Consider the following 20,996-nt stretch of genomic DNA (forward strand, 5'->3'; position numbering starts at 1 on the left):
CTTATTTCTTTTCCTTTTTTGGGCGAAGGTGCCGCAAGAGCCGAGTCTCACGCACCCTCACACACACACCCACAACTTTACCAAACTACATCCCCATTGGCGAGGACACCTTTAAGCATCTTGTTTCATTTTGTGAGCACTTTGCTTTTCTGATTTCAACTTCATCAAAAAAGGGGAAAGGTTTAGTTGTATAGTATTTCATCCTCATCACAAGAGGGGGAAATAGTTTCAGGGATAGCTCGATGTAAGCAATGAATGTACATGATATCACCTCGCTAGGGATTCTTGCAAACAATAATAGACAATGGTTTCATTGTGCCAACAATATATAAGCTCCATCAATGGATTTAGTGATACGTATCTCTAGGTCAATGGTTGTTGAATCCTTGGATGGAGGCATTCAGCTAGCATGTAGTATGGCATGGCATCACACCAGATCAACACCGGATTGGCATCGGATCCTCCTCCCAACCCTTCACGTGCCTAGCCTATCTCAGGAAGGGCACATGCTTGCCCAATCGGCCACTGGTTCGGCATTGTGCACGCGATGAAATCGAAAGATGATGACTGGAAAATCCCTCAGAAAATGAAAAAAGATGCTTAAGCTCAAGTTTTTACCCTATTACTAGCTCAATTCCTCTTGCATTCGGGTGGTTGGCGTGATTGTTGTGAAGATCTTTTCACAGCCTTGGAACTTTGTATGCCTTGGCCCTCATTTTGTTCTATCAAGGAAGCATATCGAGGAAGAATGGAACACACCACAATCCCTGTGATAATTGTTCTACCAACCAGGAGGACTCGAGGAAGGGAATATCGAAGGAGGAATTTGGTTGCTTAGTTTTGACAATAGCGAGGACTATAGAAAGAAAAAATCAGAGGCAAGGAAGTGTGAGTTGTGTCAATTGGAGCACCATGTGCCCAACCTAGGCATCCGGTAGGCAAGTGCTTGATGCCAAACCAGTGGCCAACTGGGCATGCTTGTGCCCGACCTAAGATAGGATGGGCACATGAAGGTTGGGAGGAGGATCTGGCACTGATTCGGTGCTGGTATGGTGTGATGCCATGCCGAATTGCATATCGACATTCCTATATCACTTAATCCATTGATGGAGCTTGTATTGTGTTGACGTAGTGAAACCATTTTCTATTGTCTACAAGAATCCTTGGCATAATGATTTCTTGTACATTCATTGCTTACATCGAGCTAGCCCTAGAACTATTCCTCCCTCTTGTGATGAGGATGAAATCAAGCTTGCATACGTCAAGCCATCCCACTATACAACTAAACCTTTCTCCTTTTTTGATGAAGATGAAATCGAAAGATGATGAATGGCAAAGCGCTCACAAAAAGAAACAAGATGCTTGCGAGATGAATTGGAAAGGTGATGAGACTGACAAAGCCCTCACAACACACAATTGATGCTTGCACTCAAGTCTTTTCCCTATCAATAGCTCAATTTCCTCTAGCATTAGGGTTGTTGGTGTGGTCATTGTGAAGGTCATTCCACAACTTTGGAGCTTTGTTATGCCTTGGCACTCATTTGGTCTACCAGGGAAGCATGGAACACACCACAATCCTTGTGATAATCCATGTGATAATTATTCTACCAACGGGGACGGGACTTGAAGAAGGGAATATCAGAGGAGGGATAATTGCTTGCGCTGTCAATGGGGAGGACTGTAGGAAATTGTAGGTAGGAAGATGTGAGTTGTGCCAACTGAAGCACCATGTGCCCAATGTGGGAATCTAATAAGCAAGTGCCTGATGCCAAACCAGTGGCTAGCTGGGCATGCATATGCTTGGTCTAAGAGCCCTTTTCTAAGACATAGTTCACACTAATTGGGACGGTTGCTCCCATCTAGATTTTATAGGACGACTACCAAAAAAAGCATACCACTACAACTGCATTTAGGATTTTTTATTGGATCAGATAGCATGATGGACCCACCAATGTTGTTGCTCGTGCATTGGGAGTGATGAGATTGAATTCACTGGACATTATTAATCGTTCGGACCAATGTGTACGTAGCGTAACTCTCCCCCTTCCGCCTCATTTCTATCCACCTAACCCTCCACCACATAAGCCCCCTCCCTCAACTTATCCCTAATCTCCCCCTTCTCACTTTATAACCCTTCCCCTATTCACACCTTTTTTATTTTCCTCTTACCCACTCCACCCTTCCCTCCCTAGAGCCCTTTAAGAAAGTAAATTATTTTTACTCCCCTTGCATTTTCAATTCACAATCCACCATACGCCTCTACCTTTTTCCTCACTACTTTATTTTTTATTTTTTTCCTCCAGAGTGCTCCAACGTTAAAGTTGTGAAGCGAGCTTCATCATGTACACTCAAAGTATTCACACCTGTGTCACACCATGATGCACTCTGGGCTACATGACTGTGCTCATTGGCTAGTAGGATGTATGGGCATCCTTTCCTTACTTTGTTACTTATATGACAAACTCAATGAGGCATCCATCACCTATCCTTGGTCCACACATCTGGATTATGTTCTTTGATAGTCATTGGTCCACACGTGCTTAGTGACTAGTAGGACTTATGGGCATCTTTTCCTTACTTTGTTACATATATTTCAAGGTTAACAACTCATTTGGAGATCAACGGAGCATGTACATAATGATTTTCAACAATCGTTGACACATTGGAATGATATTTGTGAAAGCTCAATTAATGAGTTTACGGGATTACGATGTTTTTTTTTTTGGCGAAAGATTACAGTGTTTTTGGAAGTTGTAGACAAGCCTATGCAATTGTTCCCACCTCTAGGATCAGCAAGGAATGGATGTAATGAGCCAAAATGGCCTAAAAATGTGTAAAAGGGGAAATTAGGGCTGAATTAGGGTTTTCCTAGTGTTTCAGGACTTTTCAGTAGATCAGGACTTTTCAGTAGATCAGGACTTTTCAGTAAACCTTAGGGATTGTTTAGTATATACAAATTCCATCTGCAAACTTTTATAGATACTTGCAGATTTCTGGATTTTAGTAATGTAACTGTTTTTTTTCATAGATTGTGGAAAAACACTTCAGTGATTTGGCTTACCATTCAATCAGCTTCATGCAAATGACATGTCAGCAGGTAATACTGTGACCTGTGAGCACGTAGAAAGCTGCATATGGAAGTCAGTGTCAAGAAGTCAGTATCACATTCCATAGCAAACATGGATGATGGTATTTGTAATCTATATAAGATAGAGAGAGACTACAGATTATGATAATCTCAAGTAACATTACAAAATTGTTCGATTAATTTTAAGATTGAATTTTGTCAAGTAATCTTTCTCAAATGTTAATACTTAGATAAAATATGTAATGTTAAATTGGTGTGGATATTCCGTCTTAATTTTCGATTGGGATATTTTCATAGATGTATATTAGTTGCTAAGTTACCATTTAAAATTAATAGATGACCAAGCAAATACATCCTTGAATTCCCAATTCACCATTTAAAAATTCTACTTTGATATTATTCTGATACAGGAGGTGGTGGTGGGTGTGTGGGATGGGGTCCAAAATGGGTACACATTATCATTTCCTACTTTCCTAACCAAGCTTCAAGTTCTCAAGGGTGGTCTCTAGTGCAACGACTCACTAAGTAATATCCACTAATACATTTGCTACTAATAGATGTATATTAGTTGCTAAGTTACCATTTAAAATTAATAGATGTTGCGGCCATGTGGCCATAAATTCAATGATGATTCCACTTTGAATGAAGGGTGCACTAATCTACCAAGGAAGTTATGGGCTTATGGCCATAACTAGCATCAAGGGCCATAAAAAACTTGATTTATGATTCCACCTTAAAATCTTATGGCCTTGTGGTCATAGAAAATATCATGTGCCTTGTTGCCATAATTGACATCAAGAAGCCTAATGTGAAATGGGGAATGTTATGGCCATATGGCCATAACTTCAATCATGATTGCACTTTCCATAAAGGGTGCACTATTCCATCAAGTAAGCCAAAACTACGATTAAACTTGAATGATAATTTTACCTAGCAGGAAGGGTACAATGATCTACTATGAAATATTGTGGCCTTATGGTACTGGATAGTATCAAGGGCCTTGTGGCCATAAATAGCATAAAGGGGCATAATGTAAAGGCCATAACTTCAACAATGATTCCACTTTGCATAGGGAGGGATAATGTTATGTCCATGTGTCCATAACTTGAATGATGATCCGACTTTGCATGAATAATGCACTATTTCTTAAAGGTTCTTGTTGCCAGAACTGGCATCAAGAAGCCAAATGTGAAATGGGAAAAGTTATGGCCATGTGGCCATAACTTCAATCATGATTGCACTTTGCATAAAGGGTGCACTATTCCACCAAGTAAGCCAAAAATACAATTAACCTTGAATGATGATTTTACCTAGCAGGAAGGGTGCACAAATCTACTAAGAAATTTTATGGCCTTATGGTAATAGATAGTATCAAGGGCCTTGTGTCCATAAATAGCATCAAGGGGCATAATGTGAAGTGGAAAAAGTTATGGTCATGTGGCAATAACTTCAATGAGGATTCCAATTTGCATGAAGGGTCTACTAGTCCACCAAGTAGGTTATGGTCTTGTGGACATAACTAACATTAAGGGCCATAAAACAAGTTAAGGCTAGGTGGCTAAAACTTGATTGATGGTTCCACCTTCAAGCATGAAGGGTGCATTGATCTACTAATGAACTTTTGACCTTGTGGGCATAACTAGCATAGAAGGCCAGAATGCAGAAGAGAAAGGTTATGGTCATGTGGTCATAACTTGAATGATGATCCCACATTGCATGAAGAGTACAATGATTTTGTAAGGAGGGATAATTTTACATCCATGTGTTCATAACTTGAGTGATGATCCCAATTTGCATGGTTAGAGGCACCTGAGTCATCATACCAAACATATTTGCAATTTGTTTCATTTTTTGCATCACAAACAAATACTCACTTCTGTCATCATCCTGCCCACTGGAGGGTGCATAGTTGCCTTGCTGCATTTTTCCACTTTTTATGTCATTCTGATTTTTAAAGCAGTTCTTTGCAATATGGCCTAGTTTCCCACAATAGTAGTAGAAAAGGCTGTTATCTGCTTGTTGGCTTCTTTTCAACTACCACCACGGCCTCTTTGACCTCCCTTGCCTCTAGAGAGGCCTTTTCCACCTCCATGAGCCTGATTTTCTACATGTTGTTGTTGATGACTGCAATTGCCATATATGCCACCACCTCATCCTCTTAATGAGGATCTACCTCTGCCTCTACCTGAATCTGCATAGAGGACTTGCTCATGTGAGCTTCTAGATGAAGGTGAATTACCCTTTGTTCTTGCTTCCTCACTTATGAAAAGAGAAATCAATTCTTGAAAGTCAAGAAATGTCTCTCGAACTCCAATAGATGTCCAAAATTGGTTGTATTTCTTGCCAAGACCATTCAAGGTCACTGATACAAGGTCTTCATCTTAATAGGTACTCCAATAGAACCAAGGGCATCTGCAAGCTTCTTCACCTTCATAGAGTAATCATTTATACTCAGCTTGTCTCTCTGCACATTATGTAACTCTTGCTTTAGCTGCATCTTTTGAGCTTGTGTGTTTGTGTTGTACACTTTCACAAGTGTATTCCAAGACTCCTTTGGCCTAATTGCATCTTGTATATGCACAATCATTGAATCTAAGACACTAACAGATAGCTAGTGTATCATATTTATGGCTCTTTTGGACCATGTCTTATATGCATGCAATTTTACAGTAGTGGCATTTTCAAGAGGCGCATGCTCCCTCTCTTCACCTGTGATGAAGTCCCAATAGCCCTTCCCCATAAGGAAGTATGTCATTCTAAACTTCCACGCTTGTGTCTTCGTGTTGTACACTTTCACAAGTGTATTCCAAGACTCCTTTGGCCTGATTGCATCTTGTATATGCACAATCATTGAATCTAAGACACTAATAGATAGCTAGTGTATCATATTTATGGCTCTTTTGGACCATGTCTTATATGCATGCAATTTTACAGTAGTGGCATTTTCAAGAAGCGCATGCTTCCTCTCTTCACCTGTGGTGAGGTCCCAATAGCCCTTCCCCATAAGGAAGTTTGTCATTCTAAACTTCCACACTTGGAATTTATTCTTGTCTAGCTTTTCACTGACAAGTTGAGCAAGGCCACTATCCGCCATCTTACTCTGCAACTAGTTTGCACACAACAATCTACACACTTTTTGCAAATTCTGAAATCTGCCTCACACATGCAAAAACACTATCATTGCAACAGTAATAATGACCCAGAAGCAATCAAACAGTCACTTCAAGTGACATTTTGCATAAATAGGCAACCAAAATATTGGTCTACACTTTGCACAACCTCTACACTTTTCTTAGTGCCTACAAAAATCAACTCTGTCGCTGCAAGAATAGAGTACTCAAAAACCTGTGAAAAACTTAATGATGCCAGAAAACTCCCCAGCAGTAAAATGGGTGTAACTTTTGCTATGTACCTCCAATCGCAGTGCACTATAGCTCAAAATGAAGCTCACGAGCGGCTCTACACCCTGATCCCAAATTATGAGTGGAAGACCCTTAAAAATGGCCTTGAAGTTGTACGACCCAAAAAACCTACTCACTGGTCGAGAATGTGCTCCAAATGCTGCTTAATGGTTGAGCATAATACTCTCTCCAATGCGATGCTCCTCGTGCACACTTGGAGCTATGATACCATGAAAAGAATGAGAGAGATAGAGGGAATCTCAAGTGTAGCTTTCTTCTTCACATACCAAAGAAACAAGACACAAGAGGTGGAGGTTGAAGTGTGTTATCCTTCTTTCTTACAAACACCACATACATAAAGAAGATATGAACACTCTATGTCTAAGTGTTCTACAAACCCTAGCTACATGGTTCCTAGGACAATGTGATGACATGTCAATAATTCCTTATATATGATCCGCTTCATAGTGGACTAACACAGATCCACAATTAGAGGACTTTTTGGATCCATGAACTTCCTATGATTGCTCCTCTACAATTGGACTTGTAATAGAATTTCTCACATCTAAATCTTCAACTATCTTTGCTGCCCTCTTCACCTCCTCACCAAATGAGCTCATTGTGACAATCAAGTTGTTGTTTATCGCCATTATCAAAGATATTTGAAGAGTTACAGATCATCACCTTGTGTGAAACCTCTAAGAGAGTTGTGCTTGCCTCCATCAAGGAGTTCTTATGGATTCAGAATTTGATCACCTCCTATTGCTACAACATATTTCATTTTGATTGCCATGTTCACTTTGCTATCTACATCCAAAAGAAGACACCACCAAATGATGCCACACTTTCAAATTTTTACATGTTGAATCCAAAGCTTTACTCTCTCTTTCTGCAGATGTGAGTTCTCTCAGCCAGTGTTGCTTCCTTCTTAGCCTATGAAACTCAGCCAATGAAGGTATTTCATATATCTTCATGTATCCACTTGATGCTTCAAAGTTGTCCCACACCCATTTTTTGCATGCACACTTTCCCTATGCTATATCCGTGCCACGTCCTTCTTTTGATGTGACACAATCATGAATAGTCTTAATTATTTGCAATTGTTGTTATCCATCCCAATTCATAATCTGTAGCCATCGTACTTCTATATTGCCTTCTTCATTTGAGTTGTGGTTGTGCAAGAGCCTCATGAGCTTTAGGATGAGCACTCTGATGTGATAGACAACTTAAAAATAATTCTTAGAGTAGGGAGGACAAACTATCGACGCAATTTAGCCCTATGAGCACATGTTTAGACCAATCATTCTACACAAGCTAGTATGCATATCTCAATGGTTAGTTTCAACTTGTTCTTGGTAAGAAGATAGACTACATATAATTTTCCATTCTCCAACAAATGTGTGATTCAAGAGATGTACAGTTTGGCATAGCTCTAAGCAAAGCGCTATGAAGAAAATTTTTACTCAATGAAGAATATTGTACCAGATCTTGACATGAGCTTGATATGTGGTAAGGGCAGCATCTATACATGTGGCATTAAGGTGAAGAAAATAAAAAATATATATGTTGAGTGGATTCTAAGCCCGGTTTCTATCTTGTGTTTTTTTTGTTAACGGTTTGTGTTTTTCTCTTTACCAAGGGTTGAATCCAAGATCTCTAGCCTCCTAATCCAAAAGGCTTAGCCACCACACCACTTGAGGACAATACAAAATTACATGTTCATAAAATTTTTATCAATGTACTTGTCCTACATGCCTTGAATGTAATTGTGCACTTTATCACTTGGGGCTATACAAGCACTCATAGGGACAAAGTTTCAATGGTGTTGATGATTGTGTGTTAGTTGATTTTTTTAATTGTAAGTCCTAACTTGACCTTTTTTTTAATGATGATTGGATGGTGGAGGATGACTCTCCATAGGATGATAGTTTGTTTTGATCTTGTGGGCTGTTCTTCCCATGCAAGATGCATAAAAGGACAGTGGTATGGTTGTGGGGTGCTCTGCCCCTATGAGATGCATAAAAGGACATGTAGGGATGTGGGTGTTTTGCCCATGCAAGATGCATAAAATGATATGTAATCAAAGGATTTGATGGGGGATGTGTCTCAGAGGGACACATGGTTGATGAGGGATGGAGAGAGTCCATCATGCTAGGTGAAGAGAGTTCACCATTAAGGGAGAGACATGTGAGAGTTATAGGCATAGAGTAAGCTACAATAGTCATAGTCCTATTCCTTGTCACTTAAGGGAGGGTGTTGGGAAGGTGAGCTTGGTCACATGGGATGTGTGCCCCATGGTGACTTGGTGCATGAAGAGTGGTCTGAGAGATGTGAGTGAACAAATACTGAGGTCATGGCATGAGTCATGGGTTGGAGGTGTGTCTAATTTGTGTGATTGAGTTAGGTGTCTTTAGGTTGGTGTGATGGAGAGAATGTAGGAGTTAGATTGAGGAAATCAAGGGGGTAGATTCTAGCAAATGACATCACCTATGATGGTCATGGATCTAAGACCATGAGGTTATAAATGTTGCTCCTCTTGATGAATAAGAATAGATTGCTTTTAGCAATACACTCTCTCACAATACAACTATGGTGGTCATGGATCTAAGCCCATGAGGCTATAAATGTAGCTCCTCTTGATGAATAAGAATATATCACTTTTAGCAGTACTCTCTCTCTCTCTCTCTCTCTCTCTCTCTCAAAGCAGTAAAATGTGTGTTTTTGGGTTATGCCATAGAATCAAAGGGGTATAGATGCTACAACCCTTCTACCAGAAAGTTCTATAAAAGTAGGGATGTTGTGTTAATATTGCTGTGCTATTTCAACTTATTTGGTTGTATGGAAGTGATAATTAAATACAATAAAGGAAGATGGTTAGTGGATATTAAGTTAAATTGGTGTGGATATTCCGTCTTAATTTAATATACAACCAACTAATTATGTAGCGTACAGATAGGTATGCCGTTGCTATTGTCTGGATGCTTCGATGTGTCACTCTAGAAGGCCTTGACCTTTTATTAATACCTCTTCGTTCTCAGAAGTTGTATAATTATTTTTTGCTAGCACACTCTACTTAAATGCCATTTAATGCCCTGTGACATATCATCTCAGTTGTTTCTACTTGTACATTAGGGGGCCCTATAATTTATGAAGGGGTTCTAAATATAGGGTCTTTAATGCAAGCGATAGGAGAACTTCTTAAAGTTGACCACCTTGTAGCTTTAGTCAAGCTTTGATCCCTTTACTTGAGGACATTTTTGTTGTCACAATTGGGCCGTGTCTACATTACATTTGAGACAACATTTGAGAGAATTGTATGCAAGAGCATTGGTTCTGATCTTTGCAAAGCATATAGGCGCTTGAATAGTTAGGCAGTAAGTTGTAGATAGTTGGTTGTAATTGATACTTGGACCTTTGCTCATGCTCACCTAGAGTAGCATTGTATGCATTAATTTTGTATTGGTTTATGCCCTTGCTCATGCTCATCTAGAGTAGCATTGTATGCATTGATTTTGTAATGTTTTATGCCCTTGTTAGGAAATGATATTGCCCATGCTTATCCCCATTGACAGTAACTTTGTGCGCATTTATTTGTAGTGGTTTATGCCCATTGTATGACTTGGGGATCTAAATATAGGGCCTTGAATTAGGTGATAGGAGCAATTCTTAAAGTTGATTGCCCTGGGGCTTTAGTCAAGTGTTAATGCCTTTAGTTGAGGACATTTTTGTCGTCACTATTGGGTAGCTTTTGCATTACATTTGAGTTCATTGTATGTGAGAGTAGTATGCGAGAGCATTTGCCCTAGTTGACTAACATTTGGAAAAAATATTTCTTGAATAGTTAGGTAGTAACTTGCATATCATTTGTTGCAATTGAAACTTAGATATTGTTATACTTGGATGCAATGAGAAATTAAACTTTGGCTTATTCCCTTGTTAGGAGGTGATATTGTCTATGATTATGCTCATTTAGATCATTGCAATGGATTTAAGGGTTACAAAGCACAACAATAAGCTTTTCCACTTCTCTTGCTTCTTGTAGCTCTCCATCTCCCAGCTCTAGCTCCGACACTTCTCCTGCTTGTTGCAGTTCTCCATCTTCTAGCTCCAGCTCCTACACTTCTCCTGCTCTCCAACTCCTAGCTCTTGCTCCAAGCATTGCTAGTCTAGGTCTTACATTTAGCTCTATGCTTTCACTCCCAACTCTCAGGTATCATGCCATTTGTTTGGATTAAATGCAATGTGTTCTTGAATCATTCTCTGCAAGAGGTCAACTACATCATCCATGTCGATAGTCCAACATTGTTGACACATGTAGGTCTTTTCTCCCTTGTGTTATAGAGAAGTACGGTATATGCATAATAAAGCACATGCCTCGAAAGTTAAAGCCTCATATTTTGATGCAAAAGTATTTATCGATTAACTTCTCCGATGAGGTCTCATAACATTTCCTTCTCATGCATTCTTTGAAGTTTTTAAGATGATCTCATTTTCTCTTGAAAGGATGATGCCCTCATTTGAACCTTAAAATCCTTAACAAACTAGTTTGAAACAAAATTTTTGAAACTATTTCTCTAATTTAGAACTCCTCATCGTTGTATCTTGATATGCACCTTTTGTTATCCTTGCTGCTATTCATCGCTGTTCCTTCCCTCCTTCTACTTAAGCTGGCTAGTCAATTGGTACAAGATGAAAACAAGATGGAGAGACATGTGGATATGAGTCCCAATAGGTTGCATATGGAAGCTCATTCACAGGTCAAGAGAAGCTTGAAATAGGTGGACTTGAAGTGGAGGAGATAAATGGACATGATGGTCTACATGCAAGTGCTTCCAACTTGTCACTTGAGAACCTTGTTTGCAAGAAACCTTGTGTTTATAAACAATGTAACATGAATGTAGTTGTAAATGTCAATCAATCATGTGGACATTTAATAAGTGCTCGCAGAAGTTCATATCAGAGAAAAATGGCTTCGAAAAAAGATAGATTGCATGTGGTCTAAAGGGAGCTGCCTTTACCAATCGATTTGACAATGAGCCCAACAATCGGCCTAATATGGTATACAAAAGAAAAACTTTTAGATTATGAGTCAACATTAATTCAAGGCTTCCCATTATCATTCATTGAAGGCATTACCAATGACCACATGAAAGCACTCTACTTTTCCTTCAAAAGCTACATTATGGTCAGGGATTGATTGAATTGCAATAACTTCCTCAGTATGTTGGTGCTATAAAACGTGGAGATGGGGTGAAACCTTAGGCTTGGATTGGGCATGGACGGTGTGAATCCATTCGGAATCAAGAGCACCTCATACAGTATATGGCCGGTGGTACTAGTGAACTATAATCTCCCACCGTCCATGGCAATAAAAAAGGGACATGTCATGTTGTCGCTCTTGATTCCCGGAAAACATAAAGTCAAGAACATGGATGTTTATCTCGAGCCCCTGATTGAGGAGTTGGAGATGCTTTGGAGCGGTATAGAGGTGCACGACATATGCAGGCCCCCATCATCGCGTGACTTTACACTGAAGGCCATCTTGATGTGGACGATGCATGACTTTCCTGGGTATGGCGAATGTTCAGGTAAGTTATTTTTAAAGCAGAATTTTGTTTCTAAGTGATTGATTTTTATCTAAACCTTGCGCGCTAACATGGTAACCCATGATAAACAGGTCTCGCTACGTCGGGTTACCACGCGTGCCCTATTTGTGGTCCCTCGCTCGTTGCATCTAGGCCGGAGAGCTTGAGGAAGGTTATCTACGAGAATCACCATCGATTCCTTCCTCCTCACCATCCAAAACATGTTGAGTCTTGGAATGGAGTTTCCCCAAAGATGATGACAATGCGAGATTGGAAAGAGGTGTGGGATTCTGCAGGGGGACCAATACCCGGCATGAATCGGTGAGATTGCAAGCTAGCTTAACCTCACGTATTGACAAGTGTAGAGCCGAATATGTTATCGAACACTTATGTACTCCATCTTTGATCCTTAGGTACTCAATATTCTCACAAGCCAAGTGCATCTCATGGTGCATTTGGTCGACGAGATTGCAATATGCGGCACTGTGAATGCACGGTGGATGTTCTTCCTCGAGCGCTTCATGAAGACGTTGAAAGATTTTGTGAGGCAAAATGCGAAGCCGGAGGGAAGCATGGCCGAGGGCTGGCTAGTACAGGAGTCTCTTGTGTACATCTCTGAATCTCTCGCCCATGTAGATCCCTCTCTCCCACGACTATGCAATGATGACGAGCACTCGAGAATAACATCCATTGTGCCCCAAGGAAAAGGACGCGCCAAAGTAATGGATCGAGATAGACAACGCAAGCTGAATACATTTTGTATTCTAAATAGTGACGTCATGAGGAAATGGGTGGGCATGTATGAGGACGCAAAGGCAAGGAGAAAGAGTGAAAGGAAAGACTTCCGATCACGCCATGCACGGGCTGTGCCATACCCTCGACATCTACAATCCCTTCCAAAGGAGCTTCATACAGATTGGTTGTACGATGAGATGGAGAGGTTGGAACGAGAAGAAGGGATGCGCATCAGTGGGGAAGAATGGGAGTATGCTCGCGGATGCATGCCAAAGGTAAGAGCATTGTAATGCATGTGTGGCAACCATGTATCTATCTTAACAGCCTCTATCTTTACGCAGGCAACTATCTTTATTAACAGCCTCTATCTTTACGCAGGCAACGATGTTTAATGCCATATGGTGTGAGGGTAAGCATTTTCGGACTCAAAGGATCGACGATAAGAGAAACACACAAGATTGTGGTGTCATTGCTAGCTTTGAAGTGGCCAGTGGAGTCATGGATGATTACTGTGGGGTAATTCAAGACATCATAAAGCTAGACTATCGACGATTCTTTGTGTATGTACTGGATGTGCGTTGGTTTAGAGACGTGGTGGAGAGAGGTCCTATGGCGACAATCAAACGCCACGCAAGTGGCTTTATAACCATAGACTCCACCAAGATTTGTCAAGGCAATGAAGGAACACTAGTAATGCCGCAACAATGTGATCAGGTATGTATATTTTGAATCACTTAAGCTATAGTAGCGTACATTCTAAATCACCATAGATTCTAGCATGTTATAATCCATTCATGTCTTTTCAGGCCGTCTATCAACCCACCGTGGATGATGTCAAATGGTGGCATGTCATACCTATCTCGCCACGGTCCAACGCAATCTATCACTCTTTCACTGATGTTCCCCCAATCGAAGACGAGGACGGCTTGAGAGTAGATGATGCTGCAGGCGGTGAGAATGATAGGGGAGTAGAGGATGATCAATCCATTGCGCCCATCATTGGCGATGAACATGCTGATGATAGTAGCTCATCGAGTAGTGGGGTCGATGTATTTATAGGCTTAAACATTGACACTGACATAGAAATAGATAGTTTGGCTAGGGTTGACCTCATTGAAGATGAGGTTTTGAATGAAATTGTCATGTACTCAATATTTGTTATGTCACATGCTTATTGAAATCTTGTGTTCTTTTTTCCTTCTCCCTTCCCCCATGAATGAAATTGTCATGTACTCAATATTTGTTATGTCACATGCTTATTGAAATCTTGTGTTATGTCACATGCTTAATGGAATCTTGTGTTTTGAATCCAAATACATCGCCCTCTCGTTATAAAATTATTTTTATTGGATACTTCTCCCTTCTCGCTTCCACATGTTCTCCCCTCTCTTTTCTCCTAACCTCTCCCGTTTATGCATTTTGTTGTGTATTTTTTCGTTCTTATTACAGGATGTGGCCTTGGGATAGTTTGGACCCTGCGGGCGAGAGAGAGGAGGCAGCCCGAGAAGAGGTCCGACGACAGCATTGGGCCGCGACACAGGCTTTCTTTGGTGGTCGCTACCCCACACGGGAGGAGTGGACAGCTTTCACGACTGGCACGCCCGGTCCATCTCGGTCAGGCACGCCCATTCCTTCTCGATCAGGCACTCCCTTGCCATCTCAGCCGCCCACAGCTGTTCCCACTCCCCTTCCCTCTATGCCTGGCAGCCCCTTCACCTTCACTCCGGGGGTATCTAGACCAGTCTCCCCCCCGCCTTGGACATTTGCCTCGGCGGGTCCCTCTTCACAGGCCACGCCATCTAGGACTCCCACGCACAGTGGGAGTCGTGGAGGCGGTGATCAGCCGAGTTCACACCGTGGCAGTAGGGAGAGCGGTAGACGTAGCAGTAGGAGTTCAGGGGGTGGAGGGGCATCATGTGGTTGCTTCGGGGGTGGGGGTGGGGGTGGGGGTGGGAATGATAGTTCTGGCGAGGAGGGGGGCATACAAGAGGGCGGCCCGATATATTACGATGTCAATAGCGTAGGTGGCATCGTAAATGATGATAGGGGACGCGAGGTCATTAAGTACCTCAGGACCACAGTGGGCGCCCACTATAAAGATTGTTTTAAGAGTTTTGCAAATCAAAATCCACGCCATCTGCGAGAAAGTATAGAGGCGGTGCACCAGAGGTATCCCAATCCTCGTGATCGCCGCTTTACAGATACATGGGGGAGGAAAAAAGTAGTGACAATTCTCTCCAATAAGAGATCTCTCCTTATGAGGCAGGCCAGAGCAAGACAAAAAAAAATTGATGCAGGTGAGTCTCTCGGGGAAGATCCGCAGCCGGCCATAGCACACGGTCGCGAGTGGAGGCATGCAAAGAGGAGGGCGGCAGAAGGTGAGCCAAGCCGTCAGCACGTCGAGGCGCGGCGGACCCAGCAGCAGAGATATGGATCCTCCCACTTTGGCTCCGGAGGCGTTTCATCTTGGGAGGCTCACTTTGTGAGTATCCTAAACCATATTTGTTAAAGCAATTTGATAAATGCATGTTGAATAACCATAATTTGTGCAATGCATGACACTTCTTCATTTTGCAGTCTGATATCGTCGGTCGTACTCCCACGGCTGCGGAGACAGGATATCATCGTAGTCACAATAGACATGATACATGGGAGCACTTCTACGATGAGGGCCTCATCACGGAGGAACAGTATCGTCGCACCACGAGGTTCGGTGATGCGCAGGTAAGTAAAAAGTTTATTTTGGTGTAAGCAAGTTTTATTTAAATGATAATTAGTATTGTGTTCTAATACATGCATGTGGTTATGCGTGATTTTGTGTAGGCGGCAGGTCACGACGACGACGACGACGACGACGACGGCGATGATGACGAGCATGTTTCATCAGAGTCGGACTAGCTAGTGTTAGTCACTTTTTTTTGTACATATTAACAAGAACGTTATATAAGAACTTTCTAAGTCAATTTTTGTATACTTTTAATTACAAGTGTAAATGCTCTCTATTTTGTGAACTATCTTTGTGCAAGCATGTTTGAATTGTACTCTATTGCATTGACACCATATATAGTTTCATGAGGTGTTTTGTTTGTCAAGTTTTTTAAGTTTCAAGTTGTATACATGACTTTAAACGTTTGAGTGCATGCTCCATGCAACCGGGCATGGGCAAAATGCTCTCTATTTTGTGAACTATCTTTGTGCAAACATGTTTGGATTGCTTGCGCCATAGCATCCAAACATACTTGCACAAAGTTATCACCGATGTGAATGAGATGTCAACTTAAACGAATGATTTGTATGTATGGCATCGTACTCTATTGCATTGGACGTACCATATATAGTTTCATGAGATGTTTTGTTTGTCAAGTTTTTTAAGTTTCAAGTTAATGTATACACCTTTATTAACGTTTGAGTGCATGCTCCATGCAATTGGGCATGGGCAAAAAAAGCAGGGAGCTGCAGGTTTTGAAATTGTAGCTTCAAAATGGGAGCTGCAATTCACAACCTGCAGCTCTCTGCCTTTTTTTGTTTTTACACAGACAGCGTCTATAGGCGCGGCTATACGCGCGTCTGTCTGGTTTTTTTAACAAATAACCGGGTGTATAGACGCGCCTATAGACGCTCATATAGACGCGCCTATAGACGCGCATATAGACGCGCCTATATCAGCACGTCTGTAGACGCATGCACAAACGCGCCTACAGACGCGCCCGACACTGTTCGTGCACAGTGCACATGCCGCGTCTATCAGCGCGCCTGTGACGCCTTTCTCTTGTAGTGGTAGATGTTTGTCATGACTAATTAGAATGACATCCTCATATACTACAGTGACATCCATTACAATTTTTCGAATGGGACTATAGGGAGCCTATGGCCATGTGGCCATAACTTCTATAGCCTATGTCCTCTAGCCTTATACAATAGCATTAGGAACCTGTGGCCTTGTGGCCATGGCATCTTTTGAAAACTACCATGCCTTGATGGGAGTTTGTGGCCTTGCAAACATCACTTTCATAGACCATTTCCTAGGGCATTGTGTGCATAACATTTGTCGATACTGCCATGACATCTAGAGAGCCCATGGCATTGTGTATGATAGCATGTCATTCAATATGCTACAATGACATGTGTTGTGATAATTCAATGATTTGTATTCGGTCAAAAGACCATAGGCTTCAAACTTGTCATGGCTTTTGGTAATGATGTTATGGCCACAAGGCCATAAGCTAAGGAAATGGAATATGGGAAAGTTATGGCCACATGGCATTAGGCTCCCTGTAGGCACATTGACAACATCTTTTGATGACTGCCATGAATTGTAGGAAATCTATGGATTTGTGGACATCACTTTCGTAAATCATTTCTTCATGAACTAGTTATGGCCTTGTGGCCATAGATATTTCCATGAAAATGTAGGGATCCCATGGTGTTGTGGATGATAACTTTCCTATATCCCACGGTCTTAGACATATATAGCCCTAAGAACATAACATCTAGTAATATTGCCATGACCCTATGGCCATGTGGCAATATCGTCCCTAGAAGCCATTGCATTATGAGGATATGGCCTTGTGGCTGTATCATTCTCCATGATCTAAAGTGAGCCCGTGGTGTCACAATTTGGATCCCAAAGAGATTCATTTATTTCCTTATTGAAACCTGAGCCAAGAGTACATCCATAGATCCACACGGGACATCACTGCGATTACAATAGGATGATTGTCATGAACAAACAAAAGTGAGAGATTGATAATAAACCATTATCATCTTGTACTTGTAAAAGTCTTGCTATGGGCATGCAACTACTCGCCCCATGCCCACGGGGGTTGGACCACTGGTTCATAGGGGCGTGGAGTAGGATCACTCACCCCCTAAATTTTTTAAGATTGATTCTTTACCACAAGGATCTACTCATGGAATCCTCTCTCCCTAACCCGTACAATGAGCTATACTTTTGTAACTTGGCACATCAATTCTTTTCATGAGAGAGCTCTAGGGTAGCCTAGATGTCTCATGCTTCGGTGGGAATTGCAGAAAGCCTTGGTGGGTAGCACTATTGATGTCTTGATGTTGCAGCAACACAACTAGGCATCATAAGTCACTGGAATGCCATTCAAGTTGGATAGCTTGAGCTTCAAAATAATTGAAGATGAGTTTGAAACAGAAGTACATTTAGCATTCTGCGTGCTATTTTTGCAATAGATCCATTTTTCCTTTCTACAATCCCATTTTGCTGAGGGGTATGTCTGTATGAGTATTTTCTTTGAATACCCTTGGATAAATTCATTTGAGAAATTCTAGACATTCATTCACGCATGGGTATGCACATCTTACGACATTATCTTTGTCTAGCATATCATGTGGAAGTTGAGTCGGAAATACATCTGCAAACTCTCTTGAAACTTAATCCAGATTTAACTGTTCGACATTCAATTCACTAGATGAAATGAAGTTACATTCAAGCACTAAATTTTTAAAAGAAATTTTAGAATAAAACAAACCATCACAATAGTAAAACACCTCACAATTTGGATCCCAAAGAGATTCATATATTTCCTTAGTTGAAACCGGAGCCAAGAGTACATCCAAAGATCCACGGGGGACATCACCCCGATTACAATAGGATGATTGTCATGAACAAACAAAAGTCTATGAGATTGATAATCTACCATTATTGATCCACGGTTGACATCACAATAGGTTGATTGTCATGAACAAACAAAAGTATGAGATTGATAATCTACCATTTTCGTCTTGTACTTGTAAAAGTCTTGCGATGGGCATGCAACTACTCGCCCCGTACCCATAGCTGCAACGTCTAGCTGGTTGCCGGCGATTTAATATTAAGCTAAGAAGCTAGCTATCTCGTCGATTACCCTATTAGCTTTGGGAGAACAACCTGCAACTGGAATGGAATGAGTTCTTCATTCATGTGCTGCTTGCTTGATTACTATTATTCTTAGGTTGTCCAAGAAGCAGGGCGGAATGAGGCGTAGACAACCTCCAATCGGTCCAAGTACCAACCATAACGCCCTCTGAAGCCCACCACAAACCATTCATCCGGCACCGTCCAGTTGAAATAGGTGCCCACAACTTGACCGCCTACAACCTGTTGATTATTAGTAAGCGTGATGTTGAGCCTTCTGAGAACAACGCCGGGAGCCATGTCCGGGACCAAGCCTGTATTGCCGGAGAAGGATCTCAAAAACTGGCCTGGCAACACTGCAAGCTCAGGGGAAAGGTCAGCGCTGGGTTCATTAACATCTGTGCCGCGATCGAGCCTCCAAGAGCGGTTGTTATTGGTGTAGGTCACCTTGAGATTGTTTACCACCCTGCCCGCGCGTATTTGAAGTGCAGCGATCCGTGTCTCTTGTTCCAAGTAGGTTAGCACGTCTTCGACGTCTTCAAAGGGGGTTTGACCGTCTCCACCCCATCTCGGTGATACCTGGGTGACAAACTGCAGGGACGGGGTGCCATTGGTGAGCGAGCTCAAATTTGGAAGAACCACCACTTGCGTGGGGTCGGCCTGATAGCCCCTGATCATGGCCTGGATCGCCTCCTCGTCTTTGTCTACCTGACTCTTCACTTGCGTGAGTTTGGTATCGCCACTATAGCCACCATAGAAGTTGTAGATCTTGCTGATGAAGTTTACGTCATTCTGCAGTTCTCGCAACTGGCCCATGTCTGCGAAGCCAACAATCCGGTTGCGGTTGGCCCCAATGGAGTTGAATCTGCTGGCGATTCCTGAGCCAGGAACAAAGTGCAAACCATTGTTAAAATCCTTCCAACAGCAACAGAAAGACGACGGGAAAATACTTTTAGTTGATGTGCTTTAATATACTGTGAAGTTTGAGCGTTGCCTGGAACGTGCTCGTAGCCAGTGGTGTGGAAGTTGATGATCACGGGAGCATCGAGCTGCAAGGACGAGAACTTGAGTGCGAAGTCGATGATCGTGTCAGCGGCCGGGAACTCGACGTTGGATACGCCAGACATATTCTGCTCGAACGATATGCGCGTGTTCTCTGAAGAGTTGAAGCGGTCGAGCGAGGTCTGGAAAGAGGCGCTTACGCTAGCCCCCGAGAAGATGCCTGCCGCCTCCATCCTCACCGTCAGCTGCCGCTGCTCCTCCCGCGTTTGAGAGTAGTAAGTGTATACAGCGTAATATTCACCGCCTGTCGTTCGTGAAGACATGAAGGAATCGCCATACACCATGTAGAAATCTCGCAGCTCCTCGGGGGTCGCCGGCGCCTGGACGCCCTCCCTCAGATACACATCCGTCATGGTTTCTGTGCCGTCCGTCTGCTTCGCATGAACAACAATGCACGTACTGTGGGTGGTGACGCTTAGGCGCTCCATGAATTGGAGCTTCTGGTCCATGCTCGCAACCGATAAGAAACTCGCCGTTAACGACTGCTCTATCTCTAGTGCTGTCTTCAACTCCTCGATGGTCACGCACACATTCACCTTCACACTATGCGTGCCGCCGACCCTCTGCACGCTCCCGCCCACGGCGGTACTCCGTCCAGTATCAGTCACCGTTTCGTATCCTTGAAAGTTGGCAACTGCAGATAGTCTTAGCTCCTCCAATATAACGTCAGCTGTCTCGGCCATCTCTGTTAATGCTCTTGCTCGCGCAAACGAGACCTCCCTAGCACTCCTCTTCTCTCTTACGACTAACACTTGCTGCTTCCTGCGTGCTCAGATGAGAGGGTATAACACCAGGCACTACGTGCGTTCTCAGACGAGGGGCAGGATAGTCGATACTGCTTTGTAGGTTAACGGCACTCGGCGCATCCAGCCAGCCACGGCTACTACACTCAATCACACCAGTGCGCACTGTGTTCTCACACCATTGTCTTTCTTTTTGCAACTCCTAATAAGGACGATGAGTACCCGTGTGTTAAGATCAGAACGATTTCGTTGTCATTGGGTGCGTACAACTCCCTTGGTCGGTGCCGTGAGTGACCCATCCAGCCAGCCACAGCTAGTACACACACTCATCACTGATCACCCACATTCACCACGCATGCGTTTCGGTACGCTGGAAGACACCGTCTATCTCGTGATCAACCCACGAGTTCTCTGTCGGACGCATGTCGACCGGCCATGCCGCGAAAAGCAGTGCATGTGCTGGCCTTATTAAATTGGAAGGCAGAGGGACAGGAGGCGAGCTTGGCCAGGCCGTTGGGA

The 20,996-nt window shown here is 42.6% G+C and overlaps 3 protein-coding genes across 3 annotated transcripts; 2 read left to right on the forward strand and 1 right to left on the reverse strand.

Moving 5' to 3' along the window:
* The first annotated feature begins 11,851 nt into the window (after positions 1–11,851).
* On the forward strand, positions 11,852–12,399 carry LOC147906379 (uncharacterized). The gene is made up of 2 exons (XM_087391659.1): positions 11,852–12,077; positions 12,167–12,399. The coding sequence occupies exons 1-2, from the start codon at positions 11,852–11,854 to the stop codon at positions 12,397–12,399; spliced, it is 459 nt and encodes a 152-aa protein (XP_087247785.1).
* A 100-nt stretch (positions 12,400–12,499) lies between these two features.
* LOC147906380 (uncharacterized) lies at positions 12,500–15,707 on the forward strand. Its single transcript, XM_087391780.1, has 6 exons — positions 12,500–13,084; positions 13,188–13,523; positions 13,616–13,953; positions 14,259–15,291; positions 15,387–15,533; positions 15,633–15,707. The coding sequence occupies exons 1-6, from the start codon at positions 12,521–12,523 to the stop codon at positions 15,705–15,707; spliced, it is 2,493 nt and encodes an 830-aa protein (XP_087247906.1). The 5' UTR covers positions 12,500–12,520.
* Positions 15,708–18,765: 3,058 nt separating this feature from the next.
* LOC147906381 (uncharacterized) lies at positions 18,766–20,417 on the reverse strand. The gene is made up of 2 exons (XM_087391886.1): positions 19,667–20,417; positions 18,766–19,550 (listed from the first exon to the last, which is right to left on the reverse strand). Exons 1-2 carry the CDS (start codon positions 20,415–20,417, stop codon positions 18,766–18,768), a joined length of 1,536 nt encoding a protein of 511 aa, XP_087248012.1.
* Positions 20,418–20,996: the final 579 nt, after the last annotated feature.

Source organism: Dipteris shenzhenensis, chromosome 1 (genome assembly GCF_047967505.1).
Source record: "Dipteris shenzhenensis isolate YYH24624 ecotype China chromosome 1, Dip_SZ_1.0, whole genome shotgun sequence".
Classification (NCBI taxonomy): domain Eukaryota; kingdom Viridiplantae; phylum Streptophyta; class Polypodiopsida; order Gleicheniales; family Dipteridaceae; genus Dipteris; species Dipteris shenzhenensis.

Excerpts from the sequence above, each read along its gene's own strand:
- LOC147906380 (XM_087391780.1), top strand. The coding sequence starts at position 12,521 with ATGGTGCATTTGGTCGACGAGATTGCAATATGCGGCACTGTGAATGCA. Across the intron at positions 13,085-13,187 it reads CTCGCGGATGCATGCCAAAG|GCAACGATGTTTAATGCCAT; the intron begins GTAAGAGCATTG and ends ATCTTTACGCAG. Across the intron at positions 15,292-15,386 it reads CATCTTGGGAGGCTCACTTT|TCTGATATCGTCGGTCGTAC; the intron begins GTGAGTATCCTA and ends TTCATTTTGCAG.
- LOC147906381 (XM_087391886.1), bottom strand. The coding sequence starts at position 20,417 with ATGGCCGAGACAGCTGACGTTATATTGGAGGAGCTAAGACTATCTGCA. Across the intron at positions 19,551-19,666 it reads TGGCTACGAGCACGTTCCAG|GAATCGCCAGCAGATTCAAC; the intron begins GCAACGCTCAAA and ends TTCCTGGCTCAG.
- LOC147906379 (XM_087391659.1), top strand. The coding sequence starts at position 11,852 with ATGGCAATAAAAAAGGGACATGTCATGTTGTCGCTCTTGATTCCCGGA. Across the intron at positions 12,078-12,166 it reads TGGGTATGGCGAATGTTCAG|GTCTCGCTACGTCGGGTTAC; the intron begins GTAAGTTATTTT and ends CATGATAAACAG.